This window comes from Melanerpes formicivorus, unplaced genomic scaffold (genome assembly GCF_026170545.1).
Source record: "Melanerpes formicivorus ecotype bairdi unplaced genomic scaffold, bMelFor1.0.p_v2 SCAF_11, whole genome shotgun sequence".
Lineage (NCBI taxonomy): Eukaryota > Metazoa > Chordata > Aves > Piciformes > Picidae > Melanerpes > Melanerpes formicivorus.
Window position 1 is genome coordinate 18,022,033 of NW_027142363.1, and position 23,327 is coordinate 18,045,359.

The 23,327-nt window shown below is 51.3% G+C and overlaps 1 protein-coding gene across 9 annotated transcripts in view; it reads right to left on the reverse strand.

Annotated features, from left to right (window-relative positions):
- The window catches only part of LOC137444239 (sex comb on midleg-like protein 2), a 132,369-nt gene that overhangs the window by 58,224 nt on the left and 50,818 nt on the right, over positions 1–23,327 (reverse strand). For 6 of the 9 annotated variants that reach the window (XM_068144721.1, XM_068144726.1, XM_068144728.1 and 3 more), the window contains 8 exons: positions 21,330–21,580; positions 18,520–18,655; positions 16,750–16,953; positions 14,234–14,416; positions 12,049–12,162; positions 6,188–6,469; positions 3,741–3,904; positions 909–1,627 (listed from right to left, as the gene is read on the reverse strand). In XM_068144721.1, coding sequence (XP_068000822.1) covers positions 1,502–1,627; positions 3,741–3,904; positions 6,188–6,469; positions 12,049–12,162; positions 14,234–14,416; positions 16,750–16,953; positions 18,520–18,655; positions 21,330–21,580 — 1,460 coding nt within the window. In that variant the 3' untranslated portion in view covers positions 909–1,501. Of the gene's footprint in view, positions 1–908; positions 1,628–3,740; positions 3,905–6,187; positions 6,470–12,048; positions 12,163–14,233; positions 14,417–16,749; positions 16,954–18,519; positions 18,656–21,329; positions 21,581–23,327 lie in introns of those variants that run through there. The other 3 variants (XR_010988100.1, XM_068144722.1, XM_068144724.1) reach the window with 3 other exon arrangements.

Here is a 23,327-nt window from a genome sequence, read left to right on the forward strand (position 1 = left end):
CACACAGCAACACAGCCAGCTGGCTTTGCAATGCCTCCACACAAGGAGACTCCACAACCTCTCTGGGCAGCCTGCTCCAGCCCTCTGCCACACTCACAGGGAAAAACATTTCCCTTCTGTTCCCCTGGCACCTGCTCTGCTCCAGCTGCCACCCAGTGCCCCTTGTGCTGTCCTTGCACATCCCTGAGCAGAGCCTGGCTCCCTCCTCCCCACACTGCCCTGCACATCTTCAGCCCCAGCACTGAGGGCAGCCCTCAGGCTCCTCTGCTCCAAGCCCCAGCTCCCTCAGCCTGGCCTCACAGGGAGATCTTCCACTACCTGCAGCAGCCTGGGGGCTCTGGGATGGACTCTCTCAAGCATTTCCTTGCGGTCCTTCTTGACCTAAGGGCCCCATACCTGGACACAAGATTGCAGCTGTGGCCTCCCCAGGGCAGAGCAGAGGGGCAGGAGAACCTCTCTGACCTCCTGACCACAGCCCTTCTAATGCAGCCCAGGATGCCCTTGGCCTTCTTGGCCACCAGGGCACATTGCTGGCTCAGGGGTATCCTTCTGTCCACCAAGACTCCCAGGTCCTTTTCCAATGTGCTGCTCTCCAACAGTTCAGTCCCCAACCCACCCTGCTCCATGGGGTTGCTCTTTCCAGATGCTAGACTCTACCCTTGGCATTGTTGGATTTCACAGAGTTTCTCCCTGCCCAACTCTGCAGCCTGTCCAGGTCTCACTGAATGGCAGCACAGTCTGAAACATTTATTGCTTGCATAAACTGACAATAGAGTGGGCATCTGCCCCCACAACTCACCAAGGGCCTGAGAACCACACTTTATAAAAGATTATATTTGTATTCAGCCCTCTCCTCCATAACCCTTCCCTCCAGCCCCCCCTCCCTCCCACCCCTATTCCATATGGCTATTCCCCTTTCTGGAAATCTAGGAAGAAAAAATCTAGAGTAACATCCCAGAGTCCCAGACCCAGACCCAGGCTTCACTACAGAGCTGATATCATCTATTTTTCAGTTTTCTTACAGTAAGAAGAGTTCCAGCCACACTCCACCCCCACCCACCCCCCAAAAAACCAATCCATTATTAACACCTGATGCTGGTTTGTTGGATTCTTTGTTTTTCCTTTGGGATTCAGCTGTTTTGGTTCTGAACAGGAGCACCTTGGCTGAAGCCTGTACCAGGAGCACACTTCTCAGGATTCAGAGAGCTTTGGTATCCAACCTCCAGGTGGATCTTCCACCCCCAGTGTGATGAACTGTCCTTCAGTGCACACCTGGCTGAGACAGTTTGCAAACCAGCAGAATCTAACACAGATTTCTTTCCCTTCCCCCCTCCCCCCCTCAGAAAAAAAAAATCTTTATCTTTTTACATGTTGAGAGCACTTTCAAAAAAATAAAGATGATTTAGATCAGCAAAATACTTTCAGACAAAGGCAATGGCTGTGAACCTGAGAGCTTAAGTAGTGTGGTACCCACACACCTGTTTGTGGTCTCCCCCCTTGGTCAGTACTTTCCTTGTTTCAGTCTTTCAATGTGGTAGCACAGCTTGAGGGCAGGCCCCAGCTTCAGTCCCATGTATTTCATGATCATGTCACTCCTCAGCAAGAGCAGTGCCTTCCCATCAATCTCCTGCAGGGGGAAGAGAACAAACAAAACAACAACACACAACTGCTTTAACAAGCTGCAGGGCAGACCTGGAAAATCAATTCTATTTCTTTATATCAGGGTAAAAAAATTATCTGTTACAGATAGATTCACAGAATGGTTTAGGTTGGAAGGAAACCCAAGGATCACCTAGTGCCAACCCCCCTGCCATGGGGAGAGACACCTTCCAACCAGCCCAGGCTGCTCAAAGCCTCATCCCACCTTGCCTTGAACAGCCCCAGGGAGGAGGAATGCAGAGCCTCCTTGGGCAACTTGTTCCAGTGTCTCACTATATAAAGCAGTAGCTTTGTATATTTGACCCCCCCACACCTCTGTATCTTTCCACCTTTGATGCTCCCACCTTTGTATCTTTCCACCTTTGATCCCTCTACCTCTGAATCTTTCCACCTTTGATCTCCCTACCTCTGTATATCTCCACATTTGATCCCTACAACTCTCTCTATTCCTGTATTTGATCCCTCTAACTCTGTATATTTACATATGTCATCCCTACAACTCTGTACATTTCTGTATTTGATCCCTGAGGGCCAGTGAAAATGAGTGCAGTTTAGGCTTATGGTTTAGAGTTTAGTTTAGTATCCTGAAGGCAGGATTAAAATATTGAAGGTGCTAAAATATATATATATATAGAGAGAGAGAGAGACTAAAAAGAAATTGACCAAACAGCCCTCAAAATTAGCTACTAGCAGGAGAAAAATGAAGTTAATGGGACAAGGGGGGGAGAAAAGGAAGCTGCAAAGGAAGGTTGGGGCAGTTAGAGATGAAATGATCCAAGCACTGAGGCCCTGCACTGAACCTTGACCACAGCACAGTCACACAGAGGAAGGGACTCCAGACCACATACATCTGTGAAATAAGAGAGGTGTGTGTGCAGGTTACACCAGACAAGATTGCCAGGAGCTAGAGCAAGGCCAAAGGAATCACAGAATCATCAGGGCTGGAAGGAACCCCAAGGCCCTAGCCTGGGGGGCTTGGAACTGGATGATCCTTGAGGCTCCTTCCAGCCCTGACAATTCTAAGGAAGAGGGGAGACCAAGCCCAACAGAGAGAAACTGGCCAGGGTTTATGTCTCCAGAGTTAGACCTTAGGAAATTACAAGAGTGTTTTCCAAGCAGATTAATTCAACATTCCAATTGATTTTTAGTCTTTAATAGTCAAGTGTAAAGCTAATGAGGCACAGCAGCACCTCCTCTTTGGGATAATCAATCTCCAAACCAGACTGCATGAGAGACAGGTCATCTATGTAGGCCACGTACCCCACACTCTACAAAAGAACTCCACCTCCTCCAGAGGTACCAGGGATGATGGAGACACAAGGGATGATGACCATCAGAAGTTGGATGCTTCCAGTAGTGCATTATTCCAGGTAAGGTGGCAAGCAGTGGGTGGTTGCCTCAGTATAACATAACTGTTATAGAAAGGACATGGACCTGATGGAGGGGATCCAGAGGAGGGTCACAAAGATGATCAGGGGGTTGAAGCACCTCTGCTACAAGTATAGGCTGAGGGAGCTGGGGGTGTTCAGCCTGCAGAAGAGAAAGCTCCAGGGGGACCTCAGAGCAGCCTTCCTGTACCTGAAGGGGCTACAAGAAAGCTGCAGAGGGACTACTCCCAAAGGCCTGCAGGGACAGCACCAGGGGCAATGGTTTGAAAGGAGAGCAGAGCAGCTGGAGATTGGCTGTGAGGAACAAGTTCTGCTCCAGGAGGCTGCTGCAACACTGCAACAGGTTGCCCAGGGAGGTGGTTGAGGCTCCATCCCTGGAGATATTCAAGGTAAGGCTCAGTGAGGCCCTGGGCAACCTGCTCTAGTGGAGGATGCCACTGCTGACTGCAGAGGGTGTTGGACTGGATGCCCTTTGGAGGTCCCTTCCAGGCCAGACCATTCTATGATTCTAAGACAGGAACAGAGAGAATATAAACTGCAGAAGACTTTCAGGAGGAAACCCAATTCTCAGTCTCCCTCTGACACACAAGCAGAGTCTATTCTACCTTCAGTTCCAGAGTGACAGACACAAAAGCTGTATTTGGACGAAGACAAGCCACAATCTACCAGCAGAGAATGGATTATGCATCATACATGTCTCCTGAAGAGTTCTGCATGTGGAGCCAGGGCCTGGGGATCAGCTTCTTTCACAAAACGCATCACCTCCTCGATGGACCAGGTGGAAGGATCCTTAGTCAGTGTCCTCGAAGGTTCCCTCTTCAGTGAAGTCAGATCTGGCCCAGTCGTGGAACTAGCAGCTTGCAGCAGGGAAAAAAAACATATGGTGGAAAGAAGAAGCATCACTAGACAGGGACAGCACACTGCATTTTACATCACCACTGAATGCTGACAGGAGGGATTTCATGAGGCATTCACTGCAATATGTTAACAGAATAATAGAATAGAATAAACCAGGTTGGAAGAGACCTTCAAGATCGAGTCCAACCTATCATCCAACACCACCTAATCAACTAAACCATGGCACCAAGCACCCTATCAAGTCTCCTCCTGAACACCTCCAATGATGGTCACTCCACCACCTCCCTGGGCAGAACATTCCAATGGCAAATCACTCTCTCTGTGGAACGTCTTCCTAACCTCAGAACATCTTCCTAACCTCCAGCCTAAACCTCCCCTGGCACAGCTTGAGACTGTGTCCTCTTGTTCTGGTGCTGGGTGCCTGGGAGAAGAGACCAACCCCCACCTGGCTACAACCTCCCTTCAGGGAGTTGGAGAGAGCAATAATCTGGACATATTCCAGCAAGTTAACATCCTTCCTAAACTGAGGGGCCCAGAACTGGACACAGGACTCAAGGTGTGGCCTCAGCAGTGCTGAGCACAGGGCACAATGACTTCCCTGCTCCTGCTGGCCACACTCTTCCTGATGCAGGACAGGATGCCCTTGGCCTTCTTGGCCACCTGGGCACACTGCTGGCTCCTGTTCAGCCTACTCTCAACCACTACCCCCAGGTCCCTCTGCCTGGCTGCTCTCAGCCACTCTGACCCCAGCCTGGAGCACTGCATGGGGTTGTTGTGGCCAATGTGCAGAACCTGGCACTTGGATGTGTTCAATCTCCTGCCCTTGGACTCTGCCCATCTGTCCAGCCTGTCGAGGTCCCTCTGCAGAGCCTCTCTACCCTCCAGCAGTTCAACTCCTGCCCCCAGCTTGGTGTCGTCCACAGATTTACTGATGATGGACTCAATGCCCTCATCCAGATCATCAATAAAAAGCATGGAGCTAGGATTATTTGCTTTCAGTTTTTTCCCCTCCAAGAAACACTGAATCCTGCCATTTGCCTTTAAATACCTCACACAACTGTAAATGTTTACACAGCAGCATAAACATCAGCACTGTGGCATGTCTGGAGGGAGCAGCTCCACTCCTACCCGGCCTCTGGGTCCCAAGGTGCCATTAACTGGGGATGTGGTAAAGGCAAATTAAGCTGCTGTGCAGACAGAGGAGGGACAGGAGGAAACTCTATCCCCCATATTCCAGCAGCAGAGTAATAGATGATAACACAATCAGGAAGTGAGCTGCAGCAAAACACCCCCTCCATTCTGGCCTGCTGCAAGCTCCAGAACAGCAGGGAGAGGAATGTGCAGCAAGCAAGATCCCTGCCCTCCCTGCTTCAGTTCTGCACTTGCAGCTACAGATTCAAAGAATGCATTCATGGAATGGTTTGGGTTGTAAGGAACCATGAATGTCATCCAGTTCCAACCCCCTGCCATGAGCACAGACACATCCCACCAGCCCAGGTTGATCAAGGCCTCATCCAGCCTGGCCTTCAACACCCCGAGGCAGGAGGCAGCCACAGCGTCCCTAGGCAGCCTGTGCCAGAGTCTCACCAGCCTCACTCCAAAGAATTTCTTCCTCCTCTCTGGTCCAAATCTGCCCTCCTCAAGTTTCAATCCATTCCCTCTCACCCTATCACTCCCAGCTCTTGGCAAAAGTCCCTTCCCTGCCTTCTTGTGGCCCCCTTCAGATACTGGAAGGCTGCTATGAGGTCTCCCTGGAGAATTCTCCAGGCTCAACAGCCCCAACTCTCTCAGCCTGTCCCCATAGGGGAGGTTCTGCAGCCCTCTGAGCATCTTGGTGGCCTTTCCAGCAGCTCGAGGTCCCTCTTGTGCTGGGGGCCCCAGAACTGGAGGCAGTGCTGCAGGTGGGGTCTGAGCAGAGCAGAGGGGCAGAATCCCCTCCCTGTGCTGCTGCTCTCCCTGCTCTGGATGCAGCTCAGCACACAGCTGCCTGCTGGGCTGCCAGGGACCATCGCTGGCTCCTGGGGAGCTTGTCACCAACTGATACCCTCAAGGCCTTCTCCTCCAGGTGGCTCTCCAGCCTCTCCTTGCCCAGCCTGGATTTGTGCTTGGGATTTCCCCGACCCAGGTGTAGGAGCTTGCACCAGGCCTTGTGTCAGCAGCACAACAACCCACTCCCTCTACAAGCTTTCCTACAGCAAAGACCTTCATTTTTCACAGCTGTTGGGTTGTGTGAGATAACAAAAGCAGTCAGGTAGTTGGGAAAGTGCAGTGCCACAGCATACCTTCAATCCTCCTCTGTATTCGACTCCTGCTGACTTCATAGTAGCCACTGCTGCCAGCAGAGCTCAAGGAGAGCCTGCGCAGGAGTGGGGCTGAGCTTGAGGTAGCAGTCCCTGAGTGCAGGGAGTTCCTGTAGCCTGCTGTGCTCCCTGCTGCACGGAATTCCACAGAGTTGCGGCGGGTCGGGCTGGAAGGGTTGGCAGAGCTGAGTGCAGAGTCCAGAGAGTCCTCAGGAAATCGGTGTCCTTTGGAAGTGCTGTGCTCTTCCCCAGGCAATGTTTCTGCTGCAGGAAAAAAGCCAAGCAGGAAAATGTTCCCAGGGACAGGAACTATACCTTTGCTGTTCAGAATCACAGAAGTGTCAGGGTTGGAAGGGACCTGAAGGAGCATCCGGTTCCAACCCCCCTGCCATGGCCAGGGACACCTCACACTACAGCAGGTTGCTCACAGCCTGTAACAGGTTAGGCTGTGCCTTTAAGAAAAGGATAGCTGCAGAATTCTCTAGCTGAATGTTTGGGTGTAAAAAGGAAAACAAAGGTTAATTCTAAACGAGTTTCACTGGTCAGATGTGAGATGTACTGTAGCAAATATCACTAACATTCTTTCTCTCACTCACTCCAGCTTCAGTTTGTCTGACTCTTGGCTTCTTGGCCATAGAGCATGCAACTGACCCTGGACTACAATTGATAAGGTAAGAGAAACTAATTTTCTTAACAACTGCTTTGAGCTAACAAATTTCCCTTAATATCCTTTTCTCTCTCTTTCTCCTTTTTCGCCTACTTACCTACTAGGGGAAAGGGGAGGAGGGGAAGAGAGGTCTGGGGGGAACCCGAGGGGGAATTCTCCTCAGGAGGATCGGTGTTTGTGTTCTGTCCTGTAAATTCTTGTATAATACTGTAAATTCTTGTGTAATATTGTAAATACTGTATATTCTGTACATATTCATGGCATTTCATGATTGCTTGTAAAATAGAGCTTTCCAGTCGCTCCTCTGGCTGAGTTTGGCTGTGCTTTATCACTGCTGTGTGTGGGCAAGAGCATCACACCGCTGCATAGCCACAGCCAGCCTGGCTGCAAAAACCTCCAGGCAGGAGGCTTCCACCACCTCCCTGGGCAACCTCTGCCACTCTCTCACCACCCTCATGGGCAACAACTTCTTCCTAATGTCTAATCTAAACCTCCTCTCCTCTAGCTTGGATCCATCCCTCCCCCAGTCCTTTCACTCCCTGACACCCTCAAAAGTCTGTACTGCACCCCAGGCTGCTCTTACAGCATTGAGCCTACACATGACTGCAGCCCCTCAGCAGCAGCATCATCGTCTCATGAATAACAAAGAAAATAACACAGAACCATAGAATTGTCAGGGTTGGAAGGGACCTCAAGGAGCAGCCACTTCCAACCCCCCTGCCATGGCCAGGGACACCTCACACTACAGCAGGCTGCTCACAGCCACAGCCAGCGTGGCTGCAAACACCTCCAGGCAGGAGGCTTCCACCACCTCCCTGGGCAACCTCTGCCAGGCTCTCACCACCCTCATGGCCAACAACTTCTTCCTCACATCCAATCTCAATCTCCCCATTTCTAGTTTTGCTCCATCCCCCCCCAGTCTTGTCACTCCCTGACACCCTCAAAAGTCCCTCACCAGCTTTCTTGGAGCCCCCTTCAGATACTGGAAGGCCACAAGAAGGTCTCCTCAGAGCCTTCTCCTCTCCAGAATGAACAACTCCAACTCTCTCAGCCTGTCCTCATAGCAGATTTGCTCCAGCCCTCTGCTCATCCTCGTGGCTCTTGCTACCTTCTCTTCAAGATACTGAGAGATTGGAAACTTCTTAACAGGCTTAATGCCAGGCCACCGCTGCTGCTAAATGCTTGTCCCTTCTCCTCAAGTCCTCTCTGGGCTCTTGCTGGACTTGGAAAGCAAATTTTTGGTAGCAAAATATTTACACTATAAGCTTGATACAGTCTTCCAGAAATCACCTCCCCTGTACTTGCTGAATGCTGAGCACAGGGAAGGGACTCTCATGCTGGCTGGCTGCTGTTTCATTTGTCCTTAACAGCAGAGGGAGTCACTAATGTCAGGAACAAAAGGAGGGGACAGTTTTATCTAGATGTCAGTGAAAGAAGGGAACAGTTATCTCTAGATGCTCGTAAATTCATCATTAAAGGCTGCTCAGGTTGCAAGCAAAGCCAGAGAAGGCTGTGAGTGTGAGCTGGGGGGAGAGGGGGGAGAAGGGGGGGAAGTAAAAAAAAAAAAAGAGATAAAAAAGGAAACAAAAATGAAGAAAGAGCAAAGGGGCAAAAAAATCAGGTGTGAGGAAGAGAGTATACAGCAGCATTCCACTTTCCAGTTCTTATCACCTCTCAGTTAATTTCCACTGTGCAGAACACAACCAAGGCTGCTCAAATCTCTAGAGCCTGCCAAGAGCCTTTCCATGCCAGCTGAGCATTGCTCAGCAGTTCCCTTTCCCTGTGCCATGACACAGGAGCCAGGCTCCCCTGAGGGCTGCAACTGCCACTCTCATAGAACCAAACTCAGGTCTGACTGACACACACTATGTGAGTGGAATAAAACCCCCACTTCAGAGTGAACCCCACTGCATTCTCTAGCAAGCAGAGGTATTCTGTGTGCACCAGGCCAGCACCTAGCCTGAAGGAGAAGCTGGAAGAAGGATGATCAGAGGGCTGGAGCTCCTCTGCTATGGAGACAGCCTGAGAGAGTTGAGGCTTCAGGTATTGAAAGGCTGCTTGAAGGTCTCCCCAGAGCTTTCTCCAGGATGAACAGCCCCAACTCTCTCAGCCTGTCCCCACAGGGGAGGTTCTCCAGCCTTCTAATCACCTTTGTGGCCTCCTCTGGACCCTCTCCAGCAGCTCCAGGTCCCACTTCTGCTGGGGGCCTCAGAACTGGAGGCAGTGCTGCAGGTGGGGTCTGAGCTGAGCAGAGCAGAGGGGCAGAATCCCCTCCCTGTGCTGCTGCTCTCCCTGCTCTGGATGCAGCTCAGCACACAGCTGCCTGCTGGGCTGTGCTCTCACGAGAGACTGCAGATCTCCTCAAACATTTCTTTCCCTCCAACTGGAACACCATAATTTGAGCATAATTAAGTGCTCTGCCCTGATTAAGTTACCTCTCTGAGAGATCTGACATTGGTGCCCAATATCTCTGGGAAAAGAAGGCAGCACTTCTTTTGAGAAGAGACAGAAATCAATAATCAATGCAGAGCTGCATTTCCTGCTGCTCTTCTTACACACAGGGAAGTGAACATGCTCTGTATGTATAAAAGAATAAGATGTACCATCTGAAATGAGGTGGAACATTTAAATTTGATGTCCTTTGCTGGTTTGATTGCAGCCCTAGGAGCTGTTAATCTGCACAGAAGAAAGGATCCTGCTGCTCTCACTGATGTTAACAGGCAAAATAACGACCCTGGGATCAGAGAATCACAGGGTTTGGAAGGGACCTCAAAAGATCATCTGAGCCACCCAATAATATAAAAGGATAACTAATCCCCACCACATTTCCAATCCCCACCACATTTGGAAATGTTGTGCAAATGTCTTGCAGCCAGAGCAAGTATGCAGCAGATTGGATGAGTCAACACCAACGAGCTGGTTCCCACGGCTTAACAAGTAGCAAATGCAGAGTAAAACAACCTTAGATTTTGCTAGGTTTCTCTCCCTGAATCACAGAGTTGTCAGGGTTGGAAGGGACCTCGAGGAGCAGCCAGTTCCAACCCCCCTGCCATGGCCAGGGACACCTCACACTACAGCAGGTTGCTCACAGCCACAGCCAGCCTGGCTGCAAACACCTCCAGGCAGGAGGCTTCCACCACCTCCCTGGGCAACCTCTGCCAGGCTCTCACCACCCTCATGGACAAGAACTTCTTCCTCACATCCAAGCTCAATCTCCCCACTTCTACTTTTGCTCCATCCCCCCCAGTCCTATCACTCCCTGACACCCTCAAAAGTCCCTCCCCAGCTTTGTTGCAGCCCCCTTCAGATCCTGGAAGGCCACAAGAAGGTCTCCTCAGAGCCTTCTCCTCTCCAGACAGAACAACCCCAACACCCTCAGTCTGTCCTCACAGCAGAGCAGCTCCAGCCCTCTGCTCATCCTCATGGCCTTTCTCTGGACACCTTCCAGCACCTCCAGATCCTTCCTGGCACAGAGGCTCCAGACCTGGACACAGAGCTGCAGCTGTGGTCTCAGCAGAGTGGAGCAGAGGGGGAGAATCCCCTCCCTGGCCCTGCTGGCCACACTTCTCTTGCTGCAGCCCAGGCCCTGCTTGGCTCTCTGGGCTGCAAGTGCTCACTGCTGGCTCCTGTTGAGCTTCTCTTCCACCAGCACCCCTAAGTCCTGAGATGCTTTACTTCTCGTCTGAGGCAGATTGAAGGTAGCCATGTGCTCAATTACTGCTGTTCATTAGTAGCTAAATCAGCCTGCAAGGGAGCTGGCACAGGGAGGCTTTGCTGCTCCCACAGCTGCATTTGACTCAACCCTTCCCTGCACACATCCAAGTTTTTGGTGAGTCAAAGCCAGAGAAATAAACTGCAAACTGCTCTTCACCAAAATGTCTTCTGTGCTTTTACTCACTAGTTCAGCTCCACAACTCAGCTGGGCAAAGAATAACCTAAAGAGGTCCAACAGGGATAAGTGCAGAGTCCTGAACCTGGAAGGAAGAATAAACTGCAGCAGTACAGGCTGGGAGGGGATCTGCTGGAGAGCAGCCCCAAGGAGAAGGACCTGGGAGTGCTGGTGGGCAGCAAGTTCTGCACAGAACAGCAATGTGCCCTGGGGGCCAAGAAGGCCAATGGGGTCCTGGGGTGTATTAAGAAGAGTGTGTCCAGCAGATCCAGGGAGGCTTTCCTCCCCCTCTACTGTACCCTGCTGAGACCTCATCTTGAGTATTGCACTCAGTTTTGGGCTCCCCAGTTCAAGAGGGACAGGGATCTGCTGGAGAGAGTCCAAGGGAGGGCTGCAAGGATGCTGAAGGGACTGGAGACTGCCTGCTGAGGAGAGGCTGAGAGCCCTGGGGGTGGTTAGTTTGGAAAGGAGAAGGCTGAGAAGGGATCTGATCAATGTCTATCAATAGCTGAGGGCTGGGGGTCAGGAGGGAGGGGACAGGGACAGGCTCTGCTCAGTTGCACCCTGGGACAGGACAAGGGGTAATAGAGAAACTCCAGCACAGGAGGTTCCACCTCAACATGAGGAGGGACTTCTTCGGTCTAAGGCTCCCTGAGCCCTGGAGCAGGCTGCCCAGAGAGGTTGTGGAATCTCCTTCTCTGGAGCCTTTCCAGCCCTGTCTGGATGTGTTCCTGTGTGACCTGTCCTGGATTCTCTGCTCCTGCTCTGGCAGGGTTGTTGGACTGGAATCTCTCCAGAGGTCCCTTCCAACCCTGTGACCCACTGCAGGGGCAAGGAAAACAAGAGCAGCATAACTTTAAGTGGCAGCTAGCCAGAAACTCAGCTGAATTGTCTCATTGAGCTACACCCTTACTCCACGGCCTCAGCCCAGAGTCATTAAGAGGTGCTTCCAACTTATCTCCTCTTCCATTTCAAGGCAATTGGTTTTCTGCTAAAGAGCCAGATATGAAGCAGGAGCCTTCATCCATCACTTATGTGCCTGAGGTCTTTCACAAATGCAGGCTAGCAGGTTTCAGGAGGAGGACTGCTGGAACTTGCAGTAGATCTTCCCTAAGCGCAAAGCCTGCGCCAGGGATCAATAATTAACACCATTTCCACCCTGACCTGTCAAAGGCTAGAGACAAGCCAGACACATACCTTGAACTTGGTCCTTTATTCCTTTTTTTGATTGGAAGCACTGAAACCATAAATAACCCTCAGATAGAAGCCTGACATCAATGTAATTACCTTCAGATGGATGAGCATCGTTTCGGGGAAGCTTAGGGGAAAGAGGAGCAGGATACGGCGGAGAGTCCTGAGAGCAGCGTTTGGCCCTCCTGTTCTCAGGGCTTTCTTCTTTTGCTGTCAAGAGGAAAGCCACCAGCTATTACTCTAGCAGAAAGCTGCTGTTGGGGGAAAAGCCCAGGGACAAAAGCAAAGCCACACATCAGCCATTCACCAGGTTCTCAGCCATTTTAAGGCGGGCTTTCAAAGCCGAAGCACAGCTTAGTTCGTGCTGTCAGCACCTAAATGACCTCCACCTTGGCTCCTTCTCTACAAGGAGTTAAACCTAATGGCTTTCACTGACAGGTTATAAAGATCATTCCTCAGACTCTTTGACTTCCTAAAGGAACTCCTGGAAGAGAAGGCTCAGCTATCATCAGACAGCTGTGAAGAAGCAGCCTACAAGAAATCTGGGGAGGGACTTTTGAGGGTGTCAGGGAGTGATAGGACTGGGGGGGACGGAGCACAACTAGAAGTGAGGAGATTGAGATTGGATGTCAGGAAGAAGTTGTTCCCCATGAGGGTGGTGAGAGCCTGGCAGAGGTTGCCCAGGGAGGTGGTGGAAGCCTCCTGCCTGGAGGTGTTTGCAGCCACACTGGCTGTGGCTGTGAGCAACCTGCTGTAGTGTGAGGTGTCCCTGGCCATGGCAGGGGGGTTGGAACTGGCTGCTCCTTGAGGTCTCTTCCAGCCCTGACAATTCTGTGATTCTAAGTTCCACAGCCAATATGAACCTCACCAACCTGCTCTGACAGGATCACAGAATCATTGAGGCTGGAATGGACCTCTGTGGTCATCCAGTCCAGGTATGACCTAACACCACCACATGGACCAGATATCAAAGTGTGCTCAGCTAGGGCCCCTCCTAACCCTGGGAATTGTAATACCAGGCTCTCCAAACAACCTGATGGGGTATCTTGTGCAGGTTATGTTTTCCCCTCACCCTGCACTCTGTGTTCCACAAAGATATTGGTCTCACACAAAATATATCACAAGCAGCAAGCCAAACCTTTCCTTCTAGGAGACTGAAATGTCCAATTTTTGGAGCTCCCCCCCCCCCAACTCACTGAGGTGAATAAAGAGGGAGGAAAGGACCTTTTACTGGTCTGGGAAGGGCTTGACTGAGCTCCCTTGCCAGGCAAGCTCCTTTCCATGAGGCAGCATGCTTATTTTATAGGTTTATTTTATGGTCCCAACATCAATGTAACAACTGAATGGTGTAGTTCTGAGCTTGTCATTCGAGCAGGATCACAGTTGTACAAGACATATGTTTCCTGGCTTGACTCCAAGGAGTCTTCTGAACAAAATGATTTCTGCACATGTGGCATGAGCTAGCCCCATCCTGTCAGAGCACTGCTGCACTGGAACCAATCCAGGGGGAACTGAAGAAAGAGACTTGGGTGGAAAGACTGATGGGAAGCTCACCATGAGCTGGCAGTGCCCTCATGAAACCCAGCAGGCAGCTGTGTGCTGGGCTGCAGCCACAGGAGTGTGGGCAGAGGGCAAGAGAGGGGATTCTGCCCCTTGGCTCTGCTCTGCTGAGAGCTCACCTCCAATCCTGCCTCCAGCTCTGGGGTCCCCAGCAGGAGAAGAACACAGAGCTGCTGGAGTGAGGCCAGAGGAGACCACAAAGATGATCCAAAGGCTGGAGAAGCTCTGTTATGAGGACAGGCTGAAGGAGCTGGGGGTGTTCAGCCTGCAGAAGAGAAGGCTCCAGGGGCACCTCAGAGCTACCTGCCAGGAGCTGAAGGCATCCTGCAGGAAGGCTGCAGAGAGACTTTTGCTGAGGGGGTCTAGAGCCAGGCCAAGGGGGAATGGTTTGGAGCTGAGAAAGAGCAGGGTCAGAGTGGATGGAGCTGAGGAAGAAGTTGTTGACTGTGAGGGTGGTGAGAGTCTGGCACAGGCTGCCCAGGGAGGCTGTGGATAGACATCCACAACCTCCCTGGGGGTGCTGAAAGCCAGGCTGGATGAGGCCTTAGAGCAGCTGAGTCTAGCTGAGGTGTGTCCCTGGGCATGGTAGGGAGGTTGGAGGAGATGACCTCTGAGGTCCCTTCCAACCTGAGCCATTCTAGGATCCTCTGAAGAAGATTCACCTCAGGCAGCTCAGCTCACAGGCAGATTACACCTACAAAGAAGAGCTATGTACCAGTACCTGGTTTGCTCCTGTCATAGTCAGTGGGACTGTGTGCACAGCCCATGTAAGGGCTGAAAGGTTGGCTGCTGAAGAGGTTATCACACTGCAGGCTGTGGCAGAGCTTCTCCAAGAAGCGCAGGACGAACGAGGCGCTGTTCACGGCAGGGAGGTTGATGGAGTGCTTCTCCCCATCAAAGGCAGCTGGGAAGAAGAAGAGGATGTCAAATACCACCCAGGCACCATGAAGCACAGCAAAACACCATCCTTAACTTAAACAGGTTAGTAAGTTAATAAATAAAGTTACAAACCTGATGGCTCAGCTTGGCTCTTCTCACTGAGTGCCTCCATCCCACCCTACCTACCCCACTGCCACTGGGGACCTCCTTTTCTTGTTGTTTCCACCCAAAAAGTCATGGGAGGATGGGTGGTAGACCTCCATTTGGGCACCTCCTACTCCAACCCACATGGAGTATCCTTGCTATCAATACAGACTGGGGGATGAGGTGTCAGAAAGCAGCCCTGTGGAAAAGGACTTGGGGGTGCTGGTGGATGAGAAGCTGGACAGGAGCAGGAAGTGTGAGTTTGCAGCACAGAAGGCAAATCACATCCTGGGCTGCAGCCAAAGCAGTGTTGCCAGCAGATCCAGAGAGGTGGTTCTGACACTCTGCTCTGGGGAGACCTCATCTGGGGTACTGTGTTATGGTCACCTGGCAAGCTTCTCTTCCTCAGGTAAAAAGGATCCAAACAAACTTATGTTATGTCCTTCTGTTTCCATGGCCCTTCCTCTGCTCCAGCTGGCAATTAAGTTTTTCTTCACATCCAACCTAACCCTCCCCTGGCACAGCTTCAACCAATTGCCTCTCATCCTGTTGCTGGTTACTTGGGAGAAGAGACCAACCCCAGCCTCATTCCAGTCTCCTTTCAGGGAGCTGCAGAGAGCAATAAGCTCTGCCCTCAGCCTTCTCTTCTCCACATAAACACCCCCAGCTCCCTCAGGTGCTCCTCATATGATACCCTCCAAACCCCTCCCCAGCCTGGTTGCTCTTCTCTGGACACTCTCCAGCCCCTCAATGTCTTTCTATGCTGTGGCACCCAGAATTGACCCAGTGCTCAAGTTGTGGCCTCACCAGGGCTGAGTCCAGGGGCACCAGCACTGCCCTGCTCCTGCTGGCCACACTGGTTTGATCCAGGCCAGGATGCTGTTGGCCTTCTTGGCCACCTGTGTACACTGCTGGCTCATGTTCAGCTGCTGTCCACCAGCACCCCCAGATCCTTTTCCCCCAGGCTGCTTTCCAACCACTCTGCCCCGAGCCTGTAGCTGCTTGGGGTTGTTGTGACCAAAGTGCAGGACCCAGCCCTTGGCCTTGTTAAACCTCACTGCACTGAGCTCAGCCCATGGGTTTAACCGGCCCAGATCTCTCTGCAAAGCCTTTTTCCTACCCTTGAGCAGATCAACACTTGATGCTGGCTGCAAATCTGCTGCTGGTGCACTCTTGAATCACTAAAGCTGGTATTTCCCTTGTACTAAGTTTACTCCACAAGTACTTGGCTGCAGGTGCTGAATGAGGTTGCAGAGGCTCTGTTTAGTACAAGAATCCAACTGTACTGTGCAGATACCACTTGACACTGCTGGTGCTGAATTCTGGAGAGCAGCCCTATGGAGAGGGACCTGGGAGTGCTGGTGGGCAGCAAGTTCTGCACAGAACAGCAATGTGCCCTGGCGGCCAAGAAGGCCAATGGGGCCCTGGGGTGTATTAAGAAGAGTGTGTCCAGCAGATCCAGGGAGGTTCTCCTCCCCCTCTACTCTACCCTGCTGAGGCCTCATCTTGAGTATTGCACTCAGTTTGGGGCTCCCCAGTTCAAGAGGGACAGGGATCTGCCAGAGAGGGTCCAGTAGAGGGCTATGAGGATGACTAGGGGACTGGAGCACTGCCTGGTGAGGAGAGGCTGAGGGACCTGGGGCTTTTTAGGCTGGAAAAGAGAAGACTGAGAGGGGATTTGGTAAATGTTTATAAATATCTGAGGGTTGGGGCTCAGGAAGGAGGGGACAGGCTCTGCTCAGCTGCACCCTGGGATAGGACAAGGGGTAATGGAGATAAACTGCTGCACAGGAGGTTCCAGTTCAACATGAGGAGGAACTTCTTCCCTGTGAGGCTCACAGAGCACTGGAACAGGCTGCCCAGAGAGGTTGTGGAGTCTCCTTCTCTGGAGCCTTTCAAGGCCTGTCTGGATGTGTTCCTGTGTGACCTGTCCTGGATTCTATGCTCCTGCTCTGGCAGGGGGGTTGGGATGGATGATCTCTTTGGGTCCCTTCCAACCCCTAGCATCCTGTGATCTGTGATCCTGTGAAGTGTTCAACGCATTCCTCTCCCCAGGGAGATGGACTACACACCACCAATGCTCTCTTCCCAAAGAAATTCACATCTGTGCTTAAATAATCACAAAACCTCATTGCAGACACTTCAGTTCTTCTGCCCTAACTCAAATCCATTGCCCATGTGAAGACCCAGAAGAAAGCAAGCATCCCCACATACCAGTTATCATTTCCCCTCCATGATGGCCAGACTTCAGAAACCCAAAGACTGTTTTGGATTGATAGGCACAATCCACACAGGCCTGCACAGCCTGCTGAAGCACCACATTGACAGGACCTGGGCCAAAGTGATCAGGAAGCTGCTGAACCTTCTTCTTCTCCAGGTGTGGCCCAGAATTTCCATGCTTGTTGACATAAACACACACTGAAAAACATGCAAACAAATAAACCAAAGCTCTGTTGACTGATGAGGAACTAAACCAGATCTCCAGTGGAAGGACAGCAAACTATCTTTTTAGGTTTAACTTTGACTGTGTCTAGCTCTGCAGCCCTGGACCTGATGGAGCAAGTCCAGAGGAGGCCATGAAAATAATCAGGGGTTTGGAACACCTCTGCTACGAGGACAGCCTGAGGGAGCTGGGGTTGTGAAGCCTGCAGAAGAGAAGGCTCCAGGCAGACCTCACAGCAGCCTGCCAGCACCTGAAGGGGCTACAAGAAGGCTGCAGAGGGACTGTGCCCAAAGGCCTGCAGGGACAGCATCAGGGGCAATGGCTTGAAATGAGAGCAGAGAAGATTGAGATTGGCTGTGAGGAACAAGTTCTGCACCAGGAGGCTGCTGCAACACTACAACAGTTTGCCCAGGGAGGTAAGTTGAGGCCTCATCCCTGCAGAAACTCAACATCAGGCATCCACAGCCTCCCTGCGCAACCTGTGCCAGAGTCTCACCAGCCTCACTCCAAATAATTTTTTCCTACTTTCCAGCCTCAATCTGCCCTCCTCAAGCTTCAATCTATTCCTCTCATCCTATCACTCCCAGCCCTTGGCACAAGTCCCTTCCCAGATTTCTTGTAGACCACTTCAGGTACTGGAAGGGTGCTCCAAGGTGTCACTAGAGCCTTCTCTTCTCCAGACTCAACAGCCCCAACTCTCTCAGCCTGTCCCCACAGCAGAGGTTCTGCAGTCCTCTGAGCATCTTTGTGGCCTCCTCTGGACCCTCTCCAGCAGCTCCAGGTCCCTCTTGTGCTGGGGGCCCCAGAACTGGAGGCAGTGCTGCAGGTGGGGTCTGAGCAGAGCAGAGGGGCAGAATCCCCTCCCTGTGCTGCTGCTCTCCCTGCTCTGGATGCAGCTCAGCACACAGCTGCCTGCTGGGCTGCCAGGGACCACTGCTGGCTCCTGGGGAGTTTGTCACCAACTGACACCCCCAAGGCCTTCTCCTCCAGGCTGCTCTCAGCCACTCCTCACCCAGCCTGGATTTGTGCTTGGGATTGCCCTGACCCAGCTGCAGGAACCTTGCCCTTGGCCTTCTTGAGCTTCATGAGGTTGGTTTGGGCTCACCTCTGTAGCCTGCTCAAGTCCCTCTGGATGTCATCCCTTCCCTCCAGCATGTGAAATGGACCAGAGAGCTGGGTACCTGACCTATCAGAAGCCCCAGCTATAATGCAGACATTAAAATACTGTCTCTGCAAGGTAAAGCTGTCACACCTACAAGGAGCTTTAACAAAATAAGGCAGCTGGATAATGATTTATAGCACTAAGTTTGGAGCACATTTCCCATCAAGTGACACAAGCAGCTTGCTTGAAGCTTGGGAGGGGAACAGGCTTCAAAATAGACAGAACCAGGTAAAAACAGGAGAAGAAGAAAAGTTCTAATTGAATAATCACTATAGAGAGAAGGAGATGGAAGGTATAAAGCAGGGCATCAAGTACCTCACACTGCTAGTTTGCTTTGAAGCCATTTCCATGTAATTCAGTTTTGTTCTTTGTCTTTTACCTGTGGATATAACTGCTGCAGTTGCCCCAGGCAAACTCACTCCATCTTTAACTATCTGTGTAGTGCCACTGTCCCCCTCAGGAGAAGAATGAGGAGCAGGAGATGCAGGAGTCTGTTCTTCTGGCAAGATTTTTTTCTGGTTAGAGAGGAAAACAGAACAAGAAACAAACAAAGGCAAAATTGGTTAGCATTTTCTAACAGGCAAAACCTTCTGCTCTCAGTTATCATCTTACTGAATGTCAGTAGCTCACACAGAAAAGATGAAGTCCAGGAAAGGAAGACCAGGAACTGCTAGTTTGTGTCTATAGCTACTCAAATAAGGCAGTGAAAGACCAATGCCTTAAAAAGGAAGCCATTTCTATCTAAAGAGGGTGAAAAGAATGAGCTTTGTATACTAATTTATGACCCTAATACATCTTGGAAAGCACTGAAGAAGCATTTTGGATGATGTTCCTTTCCATACCCTTCCCATCACTTGGGTTACACAGAGTGAGCTCATGGAATGGCTCAGGCTGGAAAGGAGCTCAGAGCTCATCTCCTCCAAGCTCCCCATCATGCCCAGGGACACCTCTCAGCTACGCTCAGCTGCTCAAGGACTCATCCAGCCTGGCCTTCAACACCCCCAGGCAGGAGGCAGCCACAGCCTCCCTGGGCAGCCTGTGCCAGACTCTTACCTCCCTCACACTGAAGAACTTCTTCAGCTCCACTCACCTTTGGAAGAGAGGGGAGGCAACCCACAGAATGTTTAAGGATGTTGTTAGGTGCTGTAGGAAGAAAATTCGGGAGGCAAAAGCACACTTGGAGCTCACTGGCGAGGTCCCAGAGGACTGGAAGCTGGCCAACATGGTGCCCATCCATAAGAAGGGCCGGTTGGATGAGCCAGGGAATTACAGGCCTGTCAGCCTGACCTCAGTGTCAGGCAGGATCATGGAACAGGTCATCCTGAGTTCAATAACACAGCACTTACAGGATGGCCAAGGGATCAGGCCTAGCCAGCATGGATTTAGGAAGGGCAGGTCCTGCCTGACCAACCTGATCTCCTTCTATGATCAGGTGACCCGCCTGGTGGATGTGGGGAGGCCTGTGGATGTAGTCTACCTGGACCTCAGCAAGGCCTTTGACACCGTCCCCCATAGCAAACTGCTGGCCAAGCTGTCAGCCCCTGGCTTGGACGGGAGCACACTGCGATGGGTTAGGAACTGGCTGGAGGGCCGAGCCCAGAGAGTGGTGGTGAATGGTGCCACATCCAGCTGGTGGCCAGTCACCAGTGGTGTGCCCCAGGGATCAGTGCTGGGCCCTGTGCTCTTTAACATCTTTACTGATGATCTGGATGAGGGCATTGAGTCCATCATCAGTAAATTTGCTGACGACACCAAGCTGGGGGCAGGAGTTGATCTGCTGGAGGGTAGAGAGGCTCTGCAGAGGGACCTCGACAGGCTGGACAGATGGGCAGAGTCCAACGGCATGAGATTTAACGCATCCAAGTGCCGGGTTCTGCACATTGGCCACAACAACCCCATGCAGTGCTACAGGCTGGGGTCAGAGTGGCTGGAGAGCAGCCAGGCAGAGAGGGACCTGGGGGTGCTGGTTGATGGTAGGCTGAACATGAGCCTGCAGTGTGCCCAGGCAGCCAAGAGGGCCAATGGCATCCTGGCCTGCATTAAGAACAGTGTGGCCAGCAGGAGCAGGGAGGTCATTCTGCCCCTGTACACTGCACTGGTTAGGCCACACCTCGAGTACTGTGTCCAGTTCTGGGCCCCTCAGTTTAGGAAGGATGTTGACTTGCTGGAACGAGTCCAGAGAAGAGCAACAAAGTTGGTGAGGGGTTTGGAACACAAGCCCTATGAGGAGAGGCTGAGGGAGCTGGGGTTGCTCAGCCTGGAGAAGAGGAGACTCAGGGGAGACCTTATCACTCTCTACAACTACCTGAAGGGAGGTTGTAGACAGGCTGATGATGGTCTCTTCTCCCAGGCAGCCATTACCAGAACAAGAGGACACAGTCTCAGGCTGCGCCAGGGGAGGTTCAGGTTGGATGTTAGGAAGAAGTTCTATACAGAAAGAGTGATTGCACTATGGAATGGGCTGCCCGGGGAGGTGGTGGAGTCGCTGTCATTGAAGGTGTTCAGGAGGAGACTTGATGGGGTGCTTGGTGCCATGGGTTAGCTGTTTGGGTGGGTTGGATTGGTTGATGGGCTGGACACGATGATCTTGAAGGTCTTTTCCAACCTGGTTTGGTTTATTCTAATAAAGGTTTATTCTAACCCTGCTCTGCCTCAGCTCCAAACCATTCCCCGTTGGCCTGGCTTCAGGCGCCCTCAGCAAAAGTCTCTCTGCAGCCTTCCTGCAGGATGCCTTCAGCTCCTGGCAGGCAGCTCTGAGGTGCCCCTGGAGCCTTCTCTTCTCCAGGCTGAACACCTCCAGCTCCCTCAGCCTGTCCTCATAGCAGAGATTCTCCAGCTCCCTGATCATCTTCATGGCCTCCTCTGGACCCTCCATCAGCACCACTGGCTTTCCTGTGTTGAGGTCTCCAGAGCTAGATGCAGTACTCCAGGTGAGGTCTCAGCAGAGCAGAGGGGTGCTCCTGCTCTGGCAGGGAGCTTGGCCTGGCTGCTCTCTGCAGCTCCCTTCCAACCCCTCACATTCAGTGATTCTGTGCAATCTAACCATGCCTAAATTCTGCAGCAAAGCCCTGACAATTACTAATCCTTTGTTTCTAAACAACAACACAAACCAGGAGAGGGAGGACAGGAGAGAAGTTATCTCACTAGAAAATGTTGCAATACAAGGTGAAGCAGTAGAGGTGAACCAACCTTTTTTCCAGGTTTTAAACTTTTTTTCCTTGTTTTAAGATTTTCAGTGTGAGAGCTGCTTTTTGTCAGGGGGTTAGTTTTAGGAGACCTGCCCTTCTTGGGAGCTGCAGGCTGGCCAAGGGGTTTGCCCTTGCCTGCCTTCCTGCCCCGTGGCGCCGGTACTGGAGCAGCTTTCTGTGGAGACTGCATTGAACGTCTGGTCACTTTGGAAGGGGAGGACTGGATTTTGGCACTGCTCTTTGGGATGGGAACTGAGGAAAAAAACAAAACAAAAAGGAAAAAAAAATGGGAAAAACAAAACAAAACAACCCAACCAACCTCAAACCCACCCCACACCCAACCCACCCTAAACCAAACCAAACCAAACCAACCCAAACCAAACAAAAACCCAAACCAAACAAAAACCCCAAACAAACCCAAAACAAATAAAAAACCCTCCCAGCCCAAACCAAACCCACCCAGACCAACAAAACCCAACCCAACACCAAAGCAAATAAAAAGAAGGGGTGGGGGGGAGAGGAAAGAGGAGGTAAAAAAGCAAACCACCCCCAAATGAATGCTGGAAAGCAAACTTTCTAACAAAGGCTTCAAGAAAAAACCCCAAAATAGAATTGAAATGCAGTGTACAATTTCCATTGTAAGATAAACAGATTTGGATGTTTTGAACTGCAGTGGATGTCAGGAAACAACTTCATTAAAAGCAAGAAGAGATCTTTATACCTTCGTACTCCTTCTCCTCCCTGTACTCCTCCTCCCTGTACCTTTATACTCTTTCAGAAGGCCTTTCCTAAGAGAATGGCATCCCAATAAACATTAAGAAGAATTAATGCACTCACCTCACAGATGCTTCCCATCAGTCAGTTACAGTAAGATATTGATGAAGTGCTGTTCATCAAGACCACCTCCAAAACTAGTTCACAGGTTCTACAGCCCAGAGCAGTTTGCCCAGTTACAAGAGATGCTAACTGCTTCTAGGGAGCTACAAAGCCAGTTCTGAGTGGTGAATAAAATCATCCAGCTAAAGAGCAGAAACTGACAGACTCAATGATCTCCAGAGGTCCCTTCCAACCACAAACATCATCCTGTGATCCTCTGATAACAGGCAAGGTATCATGGCTACAGCAAAAGCAATGTGGCCAGGAGGCTGATTCAGGTGATTCTGCCATTCACCCTCCTCTGTGAGACCTCAAGTGGAGTACTGAGTCCAGCTCTGGAGCCCTCAACACAGGAAGGACATGGACCTGATGGAGCAGTTCCAGAGGAGGGACACAAAAATGATCAGGGGGCTGGAGAACCTCTGCTATGAGGACAGGCTGAGGGAGCTGGGGATGTTCAGCCTGCAGAAAAGAGAACTCCAGTGAGATGGAGCTGAGGCTCCATGGCTGGAGCTGTTGAAGGTGAGACTGGAGAAGGCTGTGAGCAACCTGCTGTGGTGGAGGATGTCCCTGCTGGGTGCAGGGGGTTGGGCTGGATGACCTCTGGAGGTTCCCTCCAACCCAAACCATTCTATGATTCCATGTGCCTGATTTAACTCCTGTGACCTGCTGGCTGCACTGAGAGCAAAATAAAACCTCCAACAGCAGGGAATTGTAGCTGGGCAGCATTTGGGTTTCTTCTGTAATGAAGCTTGAGAATGCCAACACTTAACTGATTTATTCTGGCTACTTTCAACAACTCAAGAGTCTTTGTTCACAGACCCTCAGCCCACTTCTCCATCCTCTCCAGGTCCCTCTGGATTGCATCCGATCCCATCCTGGTGTTAGCCATCAGTGCCTGAGCCAAACCACTTTAGCAGACCAGCGGAGCACAGCAGGCTGCTAACAGTTAGTTTCCTGTATCTTTTATGAATTTGGAATATTGGTAAGCAAATAAAACACAAAAGTAAAACTTCCAGATACATGGATTCATTGTTTTGGAAAAGACCTCCAAAGCTCATCCAGCCCAACCCCCTGCACCCAGCAGGGACATCCTCCACCACAGCAGCTTGCTCACAGCCTT